We start from the raw sequence: 22440 nt of genomic DNA, 5'->3' as shown, positions 1-22440 counted from the left end.
GGTTTATCCCTGGAATACAAGGATTCTTCAATATATGCAAATCACTTAAAGTGATAAACCATATTAACAAATTGAAGGAGAAAAAACATGATAATCTCAATATGGAGAAAAAGCTTTTGATAAAATTCAACACCTATTTATGATAAAAACTTCAGAAAGTAGGCATAGAAGGAACTTACCTCAACATAAAAAAGGCTATATATGACAAACCCACAGCCAACTTCATTCTCAATGGCGAAAAACTGAAAACATTTCCACTAAGATCAGGAAAAAGAAAAGGTTGCCCATTCTCACCAATATTATTCAACATAGTTTTGGAAGCTTTAGCCACAGCAATCAGAGAAGAAAAAGAAATACAAGGAATCCAAATCAGAAAAGAAGCAAAACTGTCACTGTTTGCAGATGACATGATAGTATACATGGAGAATACTAAAGATGCTACCAGAAAACTACTAGAGCTAATCAATGAATTTGGTAAAGTAGCAGAATACAACATTAATGCACAGAAATCTCTTGCATTCCTATACACTAATGATGAAAAATCTGAAAGAGGAATTAAGGAAACACTCCCACTTACCATTGCAACAAAAAGAATAAAATACCTAGGAATAAAGCTACATAAGGGGACAAAAGACCTGTATGCAGAAAACTATAAGACACTGATGAAAGAAATTAAAGATGATAACAAACAGATGGAGAGATATACCATGTTCTTGGAGTAGAAGAACCAACGTTGTGAAAATGACTATACTACCCAAAGCAATCTACAGATTCAATGCAATCCCTATCAAACTACCACTGGCCTTTTTCACAGAACTAGAACAAAAGATTTCACAATTTGTATGGAAACACAAAAGACCCCGAATAGCAAAGCAATCTTGAGAAAGAACAATGGAGTTAGGTACTGGCACAAAAACAGAAATATAGATCAATGGAACAGGATAGAAAGCTCAGAGATAAACCCACACACATATGGTCACCTTAGTTTTAATAAAGGAGGCAAGAATATACAATGGAGAAAAGACAGCCTCTTCAATAAGTGGTGCTGGGAAAGCTGGACAGCTACATGTAAAAGAATGAAATCAGAACACTTCTTAACACCATACATGAAAATAAACTCAAAATGGATTAAAGACCTAAATGTAAGGCCAGACACTATAAAACTCTTAGAGGAAAACATAGGCAGAACACTCTACGACATAAATCACAGCAAGATTCTTTTTGATGCACCTCCTAGAGAAATGAAAATAAAAACAAAAATACACAAATGGGACCTAATGAAACTTAAAAGCTTTTACATAGCAAAGGAAACCATAAACAAGACAAAAAAGACAACCCTCAGAATGGGAGAAAATATTTGCGAATGAAGCAACTGACAATGGATTAATCTCCAAAATTTACAAGCAGCTCATGCAGCTCAATATCAAAAAAACAAACAACCCAATCAAAAAATGGACAGAAGATCTAAATAGACATTTCCCCAAAGAAGATATACAGACTGGCAACAAACACATGAAAGGATGCTCAACATCACTAATCATTAGAGAAATGAAAATCACAACTACAATGAGGTATGACCTCACAATGGTCAGAATGGCCATCATCAAAAAATCTACAAACAATAAATGCCGGAGGGGGTGTGGAGAAAAGGGAACCCTCTTGCACTGTTGGTGGGAATGTAAATTGATACAGCCACTATGGAGAACAGTATGGAGGTTCCTTAAAAAGCTAAAAATAGGACTACCATATGACCCAGCCATCCCACTACTGGGTATATACCCTGAGAAAACCATAATTCAGAAAGAGTCATGTACCACAATATTCATTGCAGCACTATTCACAACAGCTAAGACATGGAAGCAACCTAAGTGTCCATCGACAGATGAATGGATAAAGAAGATGTGGCACATATATACAATGGAATATTACTCAGCCATAAAAAGAAACAAAATTGAGTTATTTGTAGTTATTGAGGTGGATGGACCGAGAGTCTGTCATACAGAGTGAAGTAAGTCAGAAAAAGAAAAACAAATACTATATGCTAACCCATACAAATGGAATCTAAAAAATAAATGGTTCTGAAGAACCTAGGGGCAGGACAGGAATAAAGACACAGACATAGAGAATGGACTTGAGGACATGGGTAGGGGGAAGGGTAAGCTGGGAAGAAGTGAGAGAGTGGCATGGACACATATACACTACCAAATGTAAAATAGATAGCCAGTGGGAAACAGCCGCAGAGCACAGGAAGATCAGCTCGGTGCTTTGCGTCCACCTAGAAGGGTGGGATAGGGAGGGTGGGAGGGAGATGCAAGAGGGAGGGGATATGGGGATATATGTATATGTACAGCTGATTCACTTTATTATAAAGCAGAAGCTAACACACCATTGTAAAGAATTTATACTCCTATAAAGATGTTAAAAAGAAAAATGAATAACTCTGAGGGCTCATGACAAAAGAGAAATTGCCTCATACAATGAGCAGCTTATTTCTCTATCCTAACCACCTATCCCACTCTTTCCCATGCATGTGACCAACTCCCCCCTCTCCCCTTCACCGTAAGTGGGATTTAGAGCTTTTTATGTACATGTACTCTGTCAAAAATGTAGATCCCTGTAATTTCATCGTCAGTTCCCTTCGTCTATTTTTAAAGTGCAGACGTTCTCAAACCCTTCGAGTGGGGTGGAAAAGCCCCATCAAAGAACTCTCCTCTTGTTCTGGTTACTTTGGCCATAACATCAAATCTCTTGTAGAAACCGGGGGGAAGGTTGGTGTCACTTTTGGTACAATCCCTCAGGAGAAGTCTGGATTGCAGGCACAAAACTGAGGGGGCGGTATGAGCTGTGCTTGAAATGTGACTTCAGACCCAATTTAGCAGCTTTACTCCATAAGGGTTGCTGCCTCCTCACAAAGACCACTGTGATGGACATCATGTAAATGTGACTCCCCATAAATCACGCCCTTTTTAATCCCTTTGCCTTGAGTGCTTGGATGTACAAGAGTGATGGGAGGAGATGTTAGTTCCACAATTATGTTACATTATATGGCTTTGCTTTAGCTGAGTAGAAAGAATGTCTCTTGCTGGCTTTGAAGAAGTGAGCTACCATGCTATGAAAGAGTCTGTAACAGTGCCATTGGCAAAGGACTACAAGAGGGCTCTAGGAGGTGAGTGGCCCCAGGTTGACAGCTAGCACAAGAGTGTGGACCTCAGAAATACAACCATAAGGAAATGAACTCTGCCAACAACCCCATGAGCTTAGAAGATGACTCCTAAACCCAAAGAGAAATGCAGCCTTACCAACACCTGGATGGTATCCTTATGAGACCCCAAGCAGAGGAACCAGGTAAGTCATTTCTGGACTCCTAACCTTCAAAACTGTGAGATAATGAATGTGCATTTCTTTAAGTCACTAAATATGTAGTAATTTGTTACACACAATAGAAAACTAATACAAACATCTTGCATTTTGAGGTAAAAAGAATATTAACACTTAACATTTTTAGGGAAGAATGACATTAACAATTACTAAAGTGATACTTTAAAAATGTATTTGAATGTAAAGGATATTTTGACCTATTACAATTCAAAATAGTGAAAGAAAAGGAAGCAAGGAAAGATTTGGGACAGGAAGCAGCCAGGTGTCCAAAACATATTAGGGCGCCCTAGCTGCAACTATCTTTCATCCTGTGCCTTAAAAAATGGGAAGAATATGCTGTAAATTATTTATTAATGAGAGGAAATGTCAAAAAGACATAGCCTTATGAAAACTTAATGCCCAATGGACCATTCATTATCACCTAGTGTTGAGTGAAGTTATGCTTGATTTTGAAAGAGAACAGTAAAGCAAGTTTATGAGTCATGTATACAGATACTTGTATGACCTTCTAGGTCAGTCTTTTTCAAATGTGACCTTCTATTAGCAGTTTATTAAAATGGGATTTTTTTTAAACTAAGAAGTTTTTAAAAAAAGATTATTAAATATCACCCCAGATTTAACTAAATCAGAGTCATCAGAGTCATCATCTGTACACACATCCCACCCCACCCACCAAGGGTTTCATAAGCCTCCAACGTAGCCAGTTTAACCATTGATATTTGACATTAGAGGGCTCATCACAAGTAGGGCAATTGTTTGTGATAGAAGCGCCTTTATGGCTATGATCTTAGACATCTAGTTCAACAGTTCTCAATCTTGGCTACACATTTTAATTACCTGGAAAGTGCCATAAATCCTGATGCTCAAGCTTCTTCTGGGAGCAATTACATCAGAATCACCAAGCATGATACCCAGCTATCTGTAGTTTTAAAAGCTCCCCAAATGATTGCAACATGAGACTGCTGATATGTAGCTAATAACTTGCATCTTTCTGCATCCTTTTCAATACATAATTATGTAGCTCAAAACCTAAAACACTGCTGAGGAGGTATGTAGGTCAACCATGACTGCCCGACTCTGATGGAACATAAAACTGACGTTTACTATTTGGGGCCACACTATAATAATTCCTTTTTGTTGAACTTCATGTTTATTATCTTAATTTACTAAAATAACCCAGCAAAACAAAGACAAAAACCATGTAATGTAGATATCATTATCCCAATTTGTAGAGACAAGGACACACAAGCCACTGATTCAGAGGAATCTCCCTAAACAAAATAAGATACGGACCTGAGTCTGAGTGACACCAGTGTTTATGATGTTTGCATTGTACTAGTGTGGTCACCAGACGAGGAGTGTCAGCAGCACTTGGGAACATATGAGAAAGGCAAATTCTCCACTCCAATCTCAGACACTGAATCATAATGCTTTCTGGGGCCCAGCAATCTGTTTTAACAAATCCTTCAGGTTATTCCGAGGGACAGTAAAGACTGAGATACACTGTATTATATTCTCCATTTCTATCAGGTGCCTACTTTTGAAGATTCAGTTTAGTATGTGGTAAGAGAAATAAAAATGTGGGGATGAGTCAGTGGGTAAGACAACGTAAGGGACAGAAAAATCTTCTCTCACTATCTTCCTTTCCTCCAATTTCCCATTTATATTTACAATATATGTTGGAGAAATGCTGTCAGAGATACAGCACTGGAAAAAGATTGGGGAGCTCTGCTAATCTTTACTTGCAGGGGTGTTCAACCACTTTCATATAAGTGTGACTGGTTTAAGATGCTGATAAATGGTTTATTCTTTTAATCAAAATATGGGGAGTTTGTCACTCCCTCTTTCAAGAGCGCCAGAATCATAATTAACTGCTGAACAATCATTGACAGGAAGACACTGGAACTCACCAAAAAAGATACCCCACCTCCAAAGACAAAGGAGAAACTGCAATGAGATGGTAGGAGAGGCACAATCACAATAAAATCAAATCCCGTAACCACTGGATGGGTGATTCACAAACTGGAGAACAATTATACCACAAAAGTCCACCACTGGAGTGAAGGTTCTGAGCCCCACGTCAGGCTCCCCAACCTGGGGGTCTGGCAACGGGAGGAGGAATTTCCAGAGAATCAGACTTTGAAGGCTAGCGGGGTTTGATTGCAGGACTTCGACAGGACTGGATGAAACAGAGACTCCACTCTTGGAGGGCAACACACAAAGTAGTGTGCACATCAGGACCAAGGGGAAGGAGCAGTGACCCCATACGAGACTGAACCAGACCTACCTTCTAGTGTTGGAGGGTCTCCTTCAGAGGGGAGTGGTTGTGGCTCACTGTGGGGACAAGGACACTGGCAGCAGAAGTTCTGGGAAGTACTCCTTGGTGTGAGCACTGCCCCCCCCTCCCCCGAGTTTGCGCCATTAGCCCCACCAAAGAGCTGGTAGGCTCCAGTGCTGGGTTGCCTCAGACCAAACAACCAACAGGGAGGGAATTCAGCCCCACCCATCAGCAGACAAGTAGATAAAAGTTTTACTGAGCTCTGCCCACCAGAGCAACACCCAGCTCTACCCACCACGGGTCCCTCTCATCAGGAAGCTTGCACAAGCCTTCATCCACCAGAGGGCAGACAGCAGAAGCAAGAAGAACTATAATTCTGCAGCCTGTGGAATGAAAACCACATTCACATAAAGACAGACAAAATGAAAAGGCAAAAGACTGTGTACCAGATGAAAGAACAAGATGAAACCAGAAAAACAACTAAATGAAGTGGAAGTAGGCAACCTTCCAGGAAAAGAATTCAGAATAATGATAGTGAAGATGATCCAGGACCTCAGAAAAAAAATGGAGGCAAAGATTGAGAAGATACAAGAAATGTTTAACAAAGACCTAGAAGAATTAAAGAACAAACAAACAGAGATGAACAATACAATGACTGAAATGAAAAATACACTAGAAGGAATCAATAGCAGAATAACTGAGACAGAAGGACGGATAAGTGACCTGGAAGACAGCATAGGGGAATTCACTGCTATGGAACAGAATAAAGAGATAAGAATGAAAAGAAATGAAAACAGCCTAAGAGACCTCTGGGACAACATTAAATGCACCAACATTCTAATTATAGGTGTCTCAGAAGGAGAAGAGAGAGAGAAAGGACCCAAGAAAATATTTGAAGATATTATAGTTGAAAACTTCCCTAACATGGGAAAGGAAATAGCCACCCATGTCCAGGAAATGCAGAGAGTCCCAGGCAGGATAAACCCTAGGAGAAACACGCTGAGACACATAGTAATCAAATTGACAAAAATTAAAGACAAAGAAAAATTATTAAAAGCAACAAGGCAAAAGCAACAAATAACGTACAAGGGAACTCCCATAAGTTTGACAGCTGATTTCTCAGCAGAAACTTTACAAGCCAGAAGGAAGTGGCAAGAAATATTTAAAGTGATGAAAGGGAATAACCTACAACCAAGATTACTCTACCCAGCAAGGATCTCATTCAGACTTGATGGAGAAATCAAAAGCTTTACAGACAAGCAAAAGCTAAGAGAATTCAGCACTACCAAATCAGCTCTACTTCAAATGCTAAAGGAACTTCTCTAAGTAGGAAACACAAGAGAAGAAAAGGACCTACAAAAACAAACCCAAAACAATTAAGAAAATGGTAATAGGAACATACACATCAATAATTACCTTAAATATGAATGGATTAAATGCTCCAACCAAAAGACATAGGCTCACTGAATGGATACAAAAACAAGACCCATACATATTTGCCTAAAAGAGAACCACTTCAGACCTAGGGACACATGCAGACTGAAAGTGAGGGGATGGAAAAAGATAGCCCATGCAAATGGAACTCAAAAGAAAGCTGGAGTAGCAATACTTATATCAGATAAAATAGACTTTAAAATAAAGAATGTTACAAGAGACAAGGAAGGACACTACATAATGATCAAGGGCTCAATCCAAGAACAAGATATAACAATTCTAAATATATATGCACCCAAATAGGAGCACCTCAATACTTAAGGCAAATGCTAACAGCTATAAAACAGGAAATCGACAGTAACACAATAACAGTGGGGAATTTTAACACCTCACACCAATGGACAGATCATACAAAATGAAAATAAATAAGGAAACACAAGCTTTAAATGACACAATAGACCAGACAGACTTAATTGAAATTTATAGGACAATCCATCCAAAGGCAACAGAATACACTTTCTTCTCAAGTGCTCATGGAACATTCTCCAGGATAGATCATATCCTGGGTCACAAATCAAGCCTTGGTAAATTTAAGAAAATTTAAATCATATCAAGCATCTTTTTCAACCACAATGCTGTGAGATTAGAAATCAATTACAGGGGAAAAAAACGTTAAAAACACAAACACATGGAGGCTAAACAGTACATTACTAAATAAGCAAGAGACCACTGAAGAAATCAAAGAGAAAATCAAAAAATATCTAGAGACAAATGACAATGAAAACACGACAATCCAAAACCTATGGGATGCAGCAAAAGCACTTTTAAGAGGGAAGTTTATAGCAATACAATCATACCTGAAGAAACAAGAAAAATCTCAAATAAACAATCTAACCTTACACTTAAAGGAACTAAAGAAAGAAGAACAAACAAAACCCAAAGTTAGTAGAAGGAAAGAAATCATAAAGATCAGAGCGGAAATAAATGAAATAGAAACAAAGAAAGCAATAGCAAAGATCAATGAGACTAAAAGCTGGCTCTTTGAGAAGATAAACAAAATTGATAAACCATTAGCCAGATTCATCATGAAAAAGAGGGAGAGGACTCAAATCAGTAAAATTAGAAATGAAAAAGATGTTACAACAGACACCACAGAAATACAAAGCATCAGAAGAGACTACTACAAGCAACACTATGCCAATAAAATAGATAGCCTGGAAGAAATGGACAAATTCTTAGAAAGGTATAATCTTCCAAGACTGAACCAGGAAGAAACAGAAAATATGAACAGACCAATCACAAGTAATGAAATTGAAACTGTGATTAAAAATCTTCTAACAACAAAAGTCCAGGACCAGATGGCTTCAGAGGTGAATTCTATCAAACATTTAGAGAAGAGCTAACATCCATCCTTCTCAAATGATTCCAAAAGATTGCAGAGGAAGGAGTACTGCCAAGCTCATTCTGCAAGGCCACCATCACTCTGATATCAAAACCAGACAAAGATACTACAATAAAAGAAAATTACAGACCAATAACACTGATGAATATAGATACAAAAACCCTCAACAAAACACTACCAAACAGAATCCAACAACACATTAAAAAGAGCATACACCATGATCAAGTGAGACCTATCCCAGGGATGTAAGGATTCTTCAATATACACACATCAATCAATGTGATACACCATATTAACAAACTGAAAAATAAAAATCATATGATCATCTCAATAGATGCAGAAAAAGCTTTTGATAAAATTCAACACCCATTTATGATAAAAACTCTCCAGAAAGTGGGCATAGAGGGAACCTACCTCAACATAATAAAGGCTGTATATGACAAACTCACAGCAAACGTCATTCTCAATGGTGAAAAACTGAAAGCATTTCCTCTAAGATCAGGAATAAGACAAGGATGTCCACTCTCACCACTATTATTCAACATAGTTTTGGAAGTCCTAGCCATGGCAATCAGAGAAGAAAAAGAAATAAAAGGAATACAAATTGGAAAAGAGGAAGTAAAACTGTCACTCTCTGTGGATGACATGATACTATACATGGAGAATCCTAAAGATGCCCCTGGAAAACTACTAGAGCTAATCAATGAATCTGGTAATGTTGCAGGATACAAAATTAATGCACAGAAATCTCTTGCATTCCTATATATCAACAACGAAAGATCAGAAAGAGAAATTAAGCAAACAATCCTATTCACCATTGCAACAAATAAAATACCTAGGAATAAACGTACCTAAGGAGGTAAAAGACCTGTGCTCTGAAAACTATAAGACACTGATGAAAGAAATCAAAGATGACACAAACAGTTGGAGAGATATACCATGTTCTTGGATTGGAAGAATCAACATTATGAAAATGACTATACTACCCAGAGCAATGTACAGATTCAGTGCAATCCCTATCAAATTACCAATGGCATTTTTTTACACAACTACAACAAAGAATCTTAAAATTTGTATGAAGACAAAAAAGACCCCAAATAGCCAAAGCAATCTAGAGGGGAAAAAACAGAGCTGGAGAAATCAGGCTTTCTGACTTCAGACGATGCTACAGAGCTACAGTAATCAACACAATATGGTACTGGCACAAAAACAGAAATATAGATCAATGGAACAGGATAGAAAGCCCAGAGACAAACCCATGCACCTATGGTCAACTAATCTACGACAAAGGAGGCAAGGATATACAATGGAGAAAAGACAGTCTCTTCCATAAGTGGTGCTGGGAAAACTGGATAGCTACATGTAAAAGAATGAATTTAGAACACTCCCTAACACCATACACAAAAATAAACTCAAAATGGATTTAAAGACCTAAATGTATGACTGGACACTATAAAACTCTTAGAGGAAAACGTAGGAAGAACACTCTTTGACATAAATCACAGCAAGATCTTTTTTGATCCACCTCCTAGAGTAATGGAAATAAAAACAAAAATAAACATATGGGACCTAATGAAACTTAAAAGCTTTTGCACAGCAAAGGGAACTATAAACACGATGAAAAGACAACCCTCAGAATGGGAGAAAATATTTCCAAATGAAACAATGGACAAAGGATTAATTTCCAAAATATATAAACAGCTCATGCAGCTCAATATTAAAAAAACAAACAAACCAATCCAAAAATGGGCAGAAGACCTAAATAGACATTTCTCCAAAGAAGACATACAGATGGCCAAGAAGCACATGAAAAGCTGCTCAACATCACTAATTATTAGAGAAATGCAAATCAAAACTACAATGAGGTATCACCTCACACCAGTTAGAATGGGCATCATCAGAAAATCTACACACAACAAATGCTGGAGAGGATGTGGAGAAAAGGGAACCCTCTTGCACTGTTGGTGGGAATGTAAATTGATACAGCCACTATGGAGAACAGTATGGAGGTTCCTTAAAAAAGTAAAAATAGAATTACCATATGACCCAGCAATCTCACTACTGGGCATATACCCAGAGAAAACCATAATTCAAAAAAACACATGCACCCCAATGTTCATTGCAGCACTATTTACAATAGCCAGATCATGGAAGCAACCTAAATGCCCATGGACAGACAAATGGATAAAGAAGATGTGGTACATATATACAATGGAATATTACTCAGCCATAAAAAGGAACGAAATTGGATCATTTGTAGAGATGTGGATGGACCTAGAGACTGTCATACAGAGCAAAGTGAGTCAGAAAGAGAAAAACAAATAGCGTATATTAACGCATATATCTGGAATCTAGAAAATGGTACAGATGAACCAGTTTGCAAGGCAGAAATAGAGACACAGATGTAGAGAATAAACGTATGGACACCAAGGGGGAAAGCTGGGGGGATGGGGATTGTGGTGTGATGAATTGGGAGATTGGGATTGACATGTATACACTGATGTGTATAAAACTGATGACTAATAAGAACCTGCTGTATTAAAAAAAAAAAGAGAGAGAGGGAAATGGAGCAAAGGAAGAAAAGAGGACAAGCAGGCAAAGAAAAAAAATCAAACAAAGCAATGAATGCAGACTTTAGAGCCTGGGCAATTTTTCATGAAGTGCGACTTGTAGAAGAGAGGCTGTGGAGATGCTGCTTCCGAAGGTTAATGATGGCAGTAATCATGATTCCAATTTGCAACAAATGGCATGAAAGGCAGCCAGACCCCAAACTGGGAGACCTACACTGAAGGCAGTGAAGTGATAATGTAGCAGCAGTGCAGGGATGCTGAGAGGTTGGTTAAGTTCTATATTAGGCAACCATTTTGTATCTGATGCATAATCCATTGTTATAAAGAAAAAAATTTATCACAAGATCTCTGAATTAGAACAAAGGAATTTGGATGTTCACAGGAATGCCTTTGCAATTGTATTCCACGATGAGTCTTCTCTTAGCATTTACTTTCAGCCAAGACTTGGTCTTTTTCACCTCTTCTCCCTCCCCATCCTCACTGTTCAGTGGTTTGCCGCTGTCAGGGGTCAGTGCTGTTTCATTGTAAGCGCTTCCTCTCTCTGTTGCAGCCTAGGCATGACTAAGAATTCTTGAGCCTAATTTTCAAAGTCCCTTTCTCTTTAGGTCTGTTTATTTGTATGTGTCATCTTGATAGATTACACATCTTGATGTGTAACATGAGTCCTACCTGTGTGGGGTAAGCACCCATCTCCATTATATCGCCTTCCTCCCCACTCAGTCCACCCCCACAAATGCCTGGGTGTCAGAAGAGGACCAGGTTTCAGAGGAGCGATGGAAGGAAACATTTAGGTAGCCCAGGCAAGGAGAGCAGTGAAGAGCAGAAATGGGGTAGAGAGAGACCCCATGGAGTCAGAGAGGTGGTGGAAGTTTGTGTGTAATATGCATGTTGGGACTTTATAAAAATATTCTGAAAAGGCAGCTAGCATTACAAATTCTGTAAGTAAATTTTTGTGTGGATACCGTAGAAGAGGCAGAGTTTTTCATCTTCATGAGGTTGGACAGAGATAGCATTGAGGTGGACAGATTTCAAGAGGATGGAATTAGCAGAAATCTTTGGACTCTGTAGATTCCTACAGACCATGGAATGGAGGCTGTTAGGGGCTGGATTTGAGGAGGAATTGAAGCAATTCACTAGGATCTCAAGAGACACCTGTAGCATATGGAACTATGGTTTACATATGTGTAAGAACATAACACATCTTGGGCTGTGTATGCCACTTAATATACGACCATTTAATACTTTTAAGGATGAATTACTTTCAAATAAATTCACAAGGGCGAGTGTTTTCTGCCTATTCAGACCATTAGCTCCTTGAGGACAGAAGCGTATCTCCTCTGGCTTTCGGATACCCTGCAGTATCCAGCTTAATCCTGAGCATATATACCAAGGCATCACTAAGAGTGTGTGCCTGACAGATTGCCCAGCCCACTCCTTGTCTCTCACCCTCACCTTCTGGTGTGCAAGGACTATCACTCTTCTTGATGATGATTCACTCAGGAAGGAGCATGATAGGTGCACCTGGATCACAGAGAACCGAAAGGAGGCACTACCTACAGATACCTGCTGTTCAGAGTCATGAGTAACATGCTCTTTTAGAAATTATCGGGCTTCCCTGGTGGCGCAGTGGTTGAGAGTCCGCCTGCCGATGCAGCGGACACGGGTTCGTGCCCCGGTCCGGGAAGATCCCACATGCCGCGGAGCGGCTGGGCCCGTGAGCCATGGCCGCTGAGCCTGCGCGTCCGGAGCCTATGCTCCGCAACGGGAGAGGCCACAACAGTGAGAGGCCCGCGTACCGCAAAAAAAAGAAAAAAAAAAAAAAAAAAAAGAAATTATCAAACTTATCATGACTTTTCTGCAATGCTAGGAGTGGAGTTCCTTGATAGGCTCCAATCTATAGTCACTTAGTCCTATAGACAATTAGAGCTTATTGAAATGATGTCGATATAACCGAAAAGGAAAAAAAAAAAATCCCAACTAGAAACTGAATAAAGTAAACCTTTCTTCTGTACTCATCCTTGTTTGATTGTACAAGCAATGGTGTACCGAAGTGAACCAAAGCCCAAATGGATATCAACAATTTTCATATCTAGGAAAGATCTGTAAGAAGTGTACATAGGATGGGGCTCTCAAAGAACTGCACTTTTTCCCCTCTTGTTTCTCAGTGATCCTCTGAGAACTGTGTGAAGGTAAAGTCAAAAAGAAAGTTCTTACATTCTTAAATCCTCTGTAAAGAATCTGGAGCTCCTTCTTGGTAAATTTGCTCTGGGCTTCCAGAAGCTCGAGAGCCTCAGGCCGATGCCTGACGGTGGCCATCTCCAGTTCATCTTCCACGCTATCTGTGGAGGAAAACCAAAGTCTTAAGAACGGTCAATGCACCCCAATGTGTATGCACAGCAACACAGGAAAATGGAATGAAATGTTTACTACATGTCTGATTTTTCCAGAGGAAGGATTCTCACGCTGCTAATAACAGTCTTTACATTTCTCAGAGTATACCGTATTAAGCTAATTCTACATAATATCTTTTCAAACTTTCTAGTCATCAGACACCACACTATGAATATTTTTACAGTACAGTTTAAAAAGTGTAAAAATCATGGAAAATCTTAACACTTCAAATGTGTGTATATATCAAGCACTAGTTATAAAAATGGAATTTTAGTTTGATAGCAGTCTGTACCACCCTTGTATCATGCAACTGTGAGATAGGACTCTGCTAAATGCACTCTGAAGATTCCATTAAAATCAAATGTTTTGCCTGGGGCTACAAATAAAGCAGAGAGATCAGGTGCTGAAATGAGTAAAGTACTCAGCTGCCAGTTTGACTGGCATAAACCCAGTCTTCATAGGTGCACACTGGATGGACTGGAGCCCAGAGAACTTCTGGCTACATCCTACTTTGCAGCCAAGGGAATCCATAGCTATGGATAAAAGCTGAAATATTATACTTTGCTTTGTGAATTATATCTATACTATACTTTCTCAAAGATGCTCTACACAAAGAAAGAATTTTGTATCCATGTAAATTTGGTAAATTCTGTAAAGTTTAATGTAGTTTGGGAGCAAAACACTGGAATATAAAGGTTTTGAGAGGATTTGCAACCAAGAATTCTGTTTAACTTTGTTTAAAACCATTGACCCCAAATGGTATTTGTCCACTGAACTCTTTTTCCCCTCAAGTAACCTCTGCTAACATCTTCATCTGTGCCCTAGGGTCCTGTAGAATGCAAGTCGGGAGGTATTGGGATATATTACGATCTGGGTGCCCAGGTCTCAAAGTATAGCATCCTTAAGTAATTTCAGCTGCTTTGCAGTGGGGCCCAATGGAGACATAAGAGATTCTTCCTGCCATGGTCCAGCACCTCAGCTAAGGAACTCCTCACATCCAGGGCCATACTGAAGCCATGGCTTCTTTCCATTATATCCCTTACTCTTAGCTACAGATTCCCAACTCAGACAGCTGAGGCTCAGGAGAACATCTTCTCATCAACTGGTCTCAGGGCCACGCACTTCTGATTCCAGGGCTCATGTGTTAGTTGGAAATTTAGACATTTTTGACTACAAAAGTCCCATAATTTTTGATAATTAATGATGCTACCTCTCATTAACATCTGTGACTACTTACTGCCCTGACACTCTGAGGGCAGTGAGGGGCCGGAGCTCTCACTTATCAGGGAAAAGAAAGTCAGTGGAACCCTAATCTTGGTGTGTCTTAATTACTGCCCTCAAGCAGTTTACAAAAGGCCACTAATGGCAAGGAAATAAGTACTTGGAAAGGTCGTGTTTGTCAAAGTGAGGAACAGGAGATAAAAGCAAATATTTCTTTTGTACTTTTCATATTATAATAGTTTATTTTGGAACAATGATATGAAAAAGCTGCAGAATAGTGATGGGGGGATAAGAATAATAAAAGGCTATGAAAAGATGGGCAGGCCAAGAATAAAGTCTGAGTTGACAAGGATAAAATTGATGAGGAACTAAGTGCAGTGTGTAGCTAAAGAATTTGCACAGGGCTAAAAGTAGCTGAGAAAAGGCAGCTAGGCATTAACAAACTGACCTCAGTCTGGGTTTTATGGGGAAAATTTAAAAAGCTAAAATGGGCTTTTTTCAATTTTCTTTTTTGTTCTTTGGATTGGATGGGTTGATTCTACTCAATGGGTCCTGAGCTTGAGAGGATGTAGGAAGATGGTCCTCCATAAAATTTCTGTTGAGCCAGCGCATTGGACTGTGTTGAAGTTATTGCAGTTGCCAATGTAGAAATACATGCCACGGAATAGACCTAATATAAATAGACAATAACAGATGGAAAGACTCTGCTTTCTTGAAAATATCTTGATGAAAGCATCTTTTGAATCATATACAGTATAATTTCCTCAACTTAAAATATTCCTCTTTCCTTTTTCCTCCAATTGAAATACATATATCTTTTAGAATCCCATTTAAACATTACTGCCTTCTTTTTGAAGCTGTTCCAATTATTCCACCATGCAGAACTGATGGGTCCCTGGTCAGAGTTCTCACATCTTACCTACCTCTCATATAGCATGTAAAACACTAATTACATTTATGATCTGTTCATGTCTGTCTTCCTCATTGTGAGTGCCATGAGGACAGGAGCAATGTCTTAACAGATCTGTATATCCTCTGGACCTAACATAGAGTCTAATACCCCAGAGTTCCTCAAAAATTATTTGGGGGATGGATGAATAAAAATCAATTAACAAATGATGTTGCCGCTGAAGTTTCAATCCCGTTGGAGCCCATTGAACCTTAGCTGCCCTCTAAAAAATTATTTCTCAAACTGGGGTTTGTGGACAGTTGGTGGCCCTTGAATGCTTTCTTTGGAATCACAGTATTCTCTATGCATTGTTCTGAGAAACACAGCATGGGCAAAAGTAGAGGAAATTTTAATCAGATTTTCTGAGCAATCTTTCAATCATAGCATAACCTCCTCTAAACCTAATGACCTTTCCACTGGAAAGAAACAAAATAGCACATTAACTTCTCAGCCTTTGTAACAACAGAGCAGTCACAACCACACTACCAACAAGGTTTCTTCCTCCAGCTGGCTCAGACTTGCAGACGCTGAGACTGAGACAAAAGAACCAGGGCTGGAGGGTCAGTGTAATTGAGTTAAGCATGTGTGATAGGATGAACATCATCCCGTGCAGTATTCAAAGGGCCACACTTGAAGAGTCTGCCTGCAGACTCTTGTTTTCCTAGCTGACTGATACCTTACGACTCCTACCTGCCAAAGGGCTGTTTCTATTTCTAGAAGGCTGACAAGCTCTAAGAACACATCTGAAATCATCCCCAATCACCAGCATATAATAAGTTATAAAAGCAACATCACCTAACTCAATCAAGATGCTGTTTTGGGAGGCAAGCTCTGTGGAGAGCACAGCATGATTCCTCATAGGGCTGGGAACTTCACAATGTACTCAGCCATCAGTTAAAAGCATGCACTTTGGGGGGTTTTTCATAGAGTGCTTAACATTTATTAAGTTCGTTATATGCCAAGAGATGGGCTAGGTGCTCTACTGATATAATTCTAATCCTCACAATAACTCCGCAATGAGGTAGAATTATCCATTTTTTTTACATATGGGGAATCTGAGTCTCACAGTGGTGAAGAAATGAGTGACCAGGTGTTACATAGGAGAAAAGACAGAGGTAGAATTTATACCCAAGTCTTTGATGCCGAACCTTATGTTTTTTCTACTTTGCCAAACTCTCTCTCAATACTGACATAACAATGATTAAAAATAACATTTTTCTCTCCTCTTCTGCACTGTCAAATGTCTTAGGAAAGTTGACTATATCCACTGGGTCCATTTCCTACCTCCTGTTCTCTTTTTAAGCTACTGCAGTCTGACTTTTGGCCTTGTTATGGGTCGAATTATGCCCCCCTAAAATTTGTATGTTGAAGGTGTAACCTCCAATATGACTGGATTTGGAGATGTGACCTTTAAGAAGCTAATTAAAGTTCAATGAAGTCATAAGGGTGGGACCCTAATGTAATACAAATGGTGTCTTTATAAGGAGAGAGAGAGATGCCAGGGATACACAGGCACAGAGGAAAGGCCATGTGAGGACACAGAGAGAAGGCAGCCACCTGCAAAGTAGGGAGGGAGGCCTCAGGAGATACCATCCCAGCTGGCATCTTGATTTTAGACCTCCAGAGCTGTGAGAAAATACATTTCTGTTGTTTAAACCACCCAGTCTGTGGCATTTTGTCATGGCAACCCGAGCTGACTAATATATGCACCTATATTCAAAAGACATACAACTCCAGTAAAAGCAGGTCTTGCTATTCACAGTGAGCCCAGTGAGCACTGGGTAGTCTAGCCAATCATATCATTTAATCTTTATAGCACCCTATCATCCCTATTTTATAGATGAGAAGACTGAGGCTTGGAGAGAGAGTCTAAGTAAATTGTTCAAGTTCGGATGACGAGTTAGTAATGAAGCGGACAGCTGTCTCTAGCACCCTAAAGTCCAACTTTTTATTTTATTTAAAAAAAATTTCATTTTACTGGAGTATAGTTGATTTACAATGTTGTGTTAGTTTCAAGTGTACAGCAAAATGATTCAGTTATACATATACAAACATTCATTCTTTTTTAGATTCTTGGGCTTCCCTGGTGGCGCAGTGGTTGAGAGTCCGCCTGCGGATGCAGGGGACATGGGTTCGTGCCCCGGTCTGGGAAGATCCCACGTGCCGAGGAGCGGCTGGGCCCGTGAGCCATGGCCGCTGAGCCTGTGCGTCCGGAGCCTGTGCTCCGCAACGGGAGAGGCCACAATAGTGAGAGGCCCGTGTACCACACACACAAAAAATCAAACAAACAAAAAAATCTCCTTTTTTAGATTCTTTTCTCTTATAGGTTATCACAGAATACTGAGTAGAGTTCCCTGTGCTATCCAGTAGGTCCTTGTTGGTTATCTATCTTATATATAGTAGTGTGTGTGTATGTTCATCCTAAGCTTCTGATTTATCCCTCCCCACCACGTTTCCCCTTTGTTAACCATAAGTTTGTTTTAAACATCTGTAAGTCTGTTTCTGTCTTGTAAATAAATTCATTTGTATCATTTAAAAAAAATTAGATTACAAAACTACAATGAGGTATCACCTCACACCAGTCAGAATGGCCATTATAAAAAGTCCACAAACAATAAATGCTAGAGAGAGTGTGGAGAAAAGGCAACTGTCCTAAACTGTTGGTGGGAATGTAAATTGGTATAGCCACTATGGAGAACAGTATGGAGGTTCCTTAAAAAACTAAACATAGAACTACCATATGACACAGCAATCCCACTACTGGGCATATATCCAAGAGAAAACCATAATCCGAAAAGATACATGCACCCCAATGTTCACTGCAGCACTATTTACAATAGCCAAGACATGGAAGCAACCTAAATGTCTATTGACAGAGGAATGGATAAAGAGGATGTGGTACATATATACAAGGGAACCTCCATACTGTTCTCCATAGTGGATCAAAATCAGAACCAGTTGGCACGCTGGTCTCTTGAATCATCTCCAGGCTTCTGCCAAGGTGCAACTATGCAGGTGTCTTGCTATTGGAATAGGATTGCTAATTCCAATGTTGCTTTTGCATCCTGAGACAAACTGCATACAACTAGTATGCAGTATTCATGTATCTTCTAACAGATTTATTTTTAATCAGATGACAAATTCCCAAACCCAGACACCCTTGAGCTTCCCTGACGGTCTCTTTTTGTTCTTTGTTACTTAGATTTCAGTCTCTCAGGGCCAAGGATGTCCTATGTCTGAGTTAACAGTCCCCTCAGGCCATGACACATTTGGGCTAGAAATTGGAATTCAAATCCCCTGGGATCAACAGTATGAGTTTTAATAATAGGCCCCTTTTTCTCATGTCTCACAACTTCTCTTAAAATACAGTGGAAGCCTATTGCAGCCCAATTCATAATTATGCAAATTTGACTCTATCCAAGGTCAAACCATATCCCCCAGAACATCTTTCTTTACTAACAAATATGAGTGTGAGGCCTGTCTTCCTAAGACACACATTTGTAAACAAGGATTGTAATGTTAAAGTAAAACTGTTTATGAAGAATAATGTCACTCCTTCCAAGAAGCTGGTTCAGAGATGAGCCCTTGCCGTATCGTAGCAGGGTACATTGTAAGACTGTTGCCACATTTTTCTACCTGGGACCTGCCAGACTACTGGATAGCCCAGCTCAACAGCATCTGGTTTGGCAGACTAAAAATGCTCAATTAAAAAAATGTGGAAGCAATTAATCACTACTTGAAGCAACCCAATCATAGTGGGTCTATCTACAGGAGGTCCATTTCTCAGTACAGCATAACTCTTCTTTAAAAAATGTATCCATTTTCATTGTAAAAAATCATAGGGCTTCCCTGGTGGCGCACTGGTTGAGAATCCGCCTGCCGATGCAGGGGACATGGGTTCGTGACCTGGTCCAGGAAGATCCCACATGCCGCCGAGCGGCTGGGCCCGTGAGCCATGGCCGCTGAGCCTGTGTGTCCAGAGCCTGTGCTCCGCAACGGGAGAGGCCACAACAGTGAGAGGCCCGCGTACCACCAAATAATAATAATAATAATAAATTTTTAAAAAATAAATCATAAAAACTATAACTTTAAAATTCTATTTGAGCTGAAATTGATTTGTCTAGCAAAAATTCAGCTGGCTTGACTTATATTGCTTTATCTCATTTATAAAAATACCCTCTGAGTCTTTACTCCCAATGTTTACCCTTTATTAGATTGGTTTCATAGTGACTTGACATGTATGGCAATAACATCTCAGAGAGGATGATTACATCTAATGACACATATTATTAAATATTTAGAAGTTTAGTCCAGTGACAGGATTTGGAAGAGGCTTTGACTAATTTTGCTCCACGTTTTGACCTTCCACTAAAAGATGCTGGAAGAGTCTTGATTATAGCTTTGGAAACTACTCCTAAGAACTTCCGGAGTAAGGAGGAGATGCTATTGCCTGTTTAATATTCAAGTCTGATACATTGAGACAAAGATACTGCCTGGGAGAAATTTCCAAAGCTATTGTTCATGACACCTATGTAAATTCTTTCTTTCCTTTCTTTCTCCTGTAAAGGCATCAGTAAGATGCCATATACCTTGAGCACTCCGATCCTTACTTCCACCCTTCCCAATGCTCAAAGGGGTTGGAATTATAATCAGCTGAGGAAACTGATTTTCAAGAGTTAAGCAATTTGCTCAAGTTTACACAGCTACACAGTTGATAGCAGGGGAGCTCGGATCTGACACCAACTTGTCTTTTTGTTTTATCATTTGACTTCTCAGGGTGGAGAGTTCAAACCTGGGCCAGAACCTGAGGAAAAGTTTTACATTTTGCCAACTTTAAATGCTTAATCTCAGGAATGTGAAGGCCTGGGAGCCCTCTTGACTCTTCCTGTCAAGAACTATTTTCGGATGCACAAGAAGAGTATATGAGTGATTAACTCCAAGCTGATCACGCACAGCCCATGAACAGAAAGCCATACACCTATCCGAAGCACTGCGGGAGTCCTAGCACTTCCCAGACCACTGTGAACAATGAGTACCCACAAGTTTTTGTTAGTCAGACGTGTGTTTCCTCAACTCTGGACCTGAAAGTACATTAGGCCCCCAAAAGCCCTTTATAATTCGTACTCTATCCTATTTATTATTCATATATCAAATGGAAAATGAAAAGTACTTTGAAAATGGCCAGCTATGTTGAATGGCTTCTGTTAGAGGTGGTTGTTGGCAATGACATTGCAGTTTCCATTCCAGGAGAACTTGAAATGCTTTGCAATTTCGTGATTGAATTCAATCACTTATAAAATGTAACTGCTCAAAGGCAAATTGATGGAGCTATTTCTCACAACACTTATGAATGGATTATCTCTACCTTATTTATAAACATAAGTAACTCTTCACATAAGCTTAGGTTTTAAAATACAATCGCCTTATTGGAATACTTGCTATTAGCATTAACCATATTATTTCTGCAACCATTCATGAATAGCCCCTTATGGTAGGAGCTATTATTTCATAGGTGGTAGGCTCTAACTGGCTTTTTGGTAAATGGGGGAAATAAAAATTATGTCGCCAGTCATTATACACAGAGAGAAAGTCTACAATAGAAATGCTGAGGTTGGGGGAGAAGGAACAAGAAATGCGATTGGACTTTCACTTAAAGGCAGACCAAAAAGATGGATATTTTAGTCAGGAAAGTCAACAACTGAAACGGACTATGATCAAAGAGAAACTATTCACTATTTTAAACATAATGAAACATGGAGAGAGACGAAGAAAGCCCATAATAGTTCACTAAATTAAAAATGCCCTAACAAGAGTTTCTCTTGAAACTTGATAGACTTTCTCCTGTTTGTCCTAAAAATCTAATAATAATAGCAAACCACTTTTTACAGCATTTGTTCTATGCAAGAATAAATACATTTACAGACATCAACTCATAAACTCCCCATCAGCATACTCTGGATGCTATATTCTGTTCTATAGATGAAGATACTGGCACAGAGAGATTAAATAACTTGCCCATGGTCACAAAGAAGAAAAGCCAGGGTATGAACTCTGGAAAGACTGGTTCCAGGGTTTACGTAATTAACTATTCTGCTGTTCTATCTCCCATAGAAAATGAGGGAGGATGATGCCCTACTTCTCTATAAGTGACACGCCCAACCAAGAATCAGAAAATTAGTAGCAAAAGGGCTTTAAGCAGAAGATAGAGTTAGAATTGAAAGTGGCCTTTAATCCAGCCCCTTAACTTTATAAATACACATTTAAATACAGCGTCTTAAATTTAGTGGTTGTAAATCAAAAGCTATTGGGCACATCAGTGGCAGAACTGGGCCCTGATTCCTAGTGCAGCACTTTGCCAAATGCCTGTTGCAATGTCCTGTCACAATCAATAAGCATCCCCATCCTCACTGCATTCATATTTTAATAAGCTTCTGACTCCACCTCAGGAGCAGGTGGGGGTGCTGAAGGAGGGCCACCAACTAGAAGGAGCCCCTGAGTCACATAATAATACCTGACATCTGATGGCTGGCTCTTTGTAGTAAGCAAAGTTATTTTCCCTTTCGTTACTATAGCTAAACATCATGATTGCTCTGTGTACAGGTAACGTCACCCTGTTTTTACAGATGAGGAAATCACTGTTGGAAGGAATGTTGTAATTCATGAAGGACATATAAAGAAGCTATAGAGTCAGGACTTAAACCCAAGTTTACTGACTGTAAAGTCTAGAAGTGACAGCTGATTCCCTGAGAACAAAAGAAGGGTCATAAAGTTGAAAAGGAGCTTGAGCATATTACAGCAAATAATAATAACAATAAAA

General features: G+C 39.4%; 1 protein-coding gene across 3 annotated transcripts in view; it reads right to left on the bottom strand.

Moving 5' to 3' along the window:
* KCNIP4 (potassium voltage-gated channel interacting protein 4) overlaps window positions 1-22440 on the bottom strand; it is a 1208103-nt gene that overhangs the window by 106129 nt on the left and 1079534 nt on the right. For all 3 annotated transcript variants that reach the window (XM_059066484.2, XM_067036349.1, XM_067036350.1), the window contains one exon: window positions 13277-13401. In XM_059066484.2, the coding sequence (XP_058922467.1) occupies window positions 13277-13401 (125 nt within the window). The remainder of the gene's footprint in view (window positions 1-13276; window positions 13402-22440) is intronic.

This window comes from Kogia breviceps, chromosome 6 (genome assembly GCF_026419965.1).
Source record: "Kogia breviceps isolate mKogBre1 chromosome 6, mKogBre1 haplotype 1, whole genome shotgun sequence".
In the NCBI taxonomy this organism is placed as follows: domain Eukaryota; kingdom Metazoa; phylum Chordata; class Mammalia; order Artiodactyla; family Physeteridae; genus Kogia; species Kogia breviceps.
The sequence above is the reverse complement of the archived record's forward strand: the minus strand, read 5'-3'. Positions and strand labels throughout refer to the sequence as shown.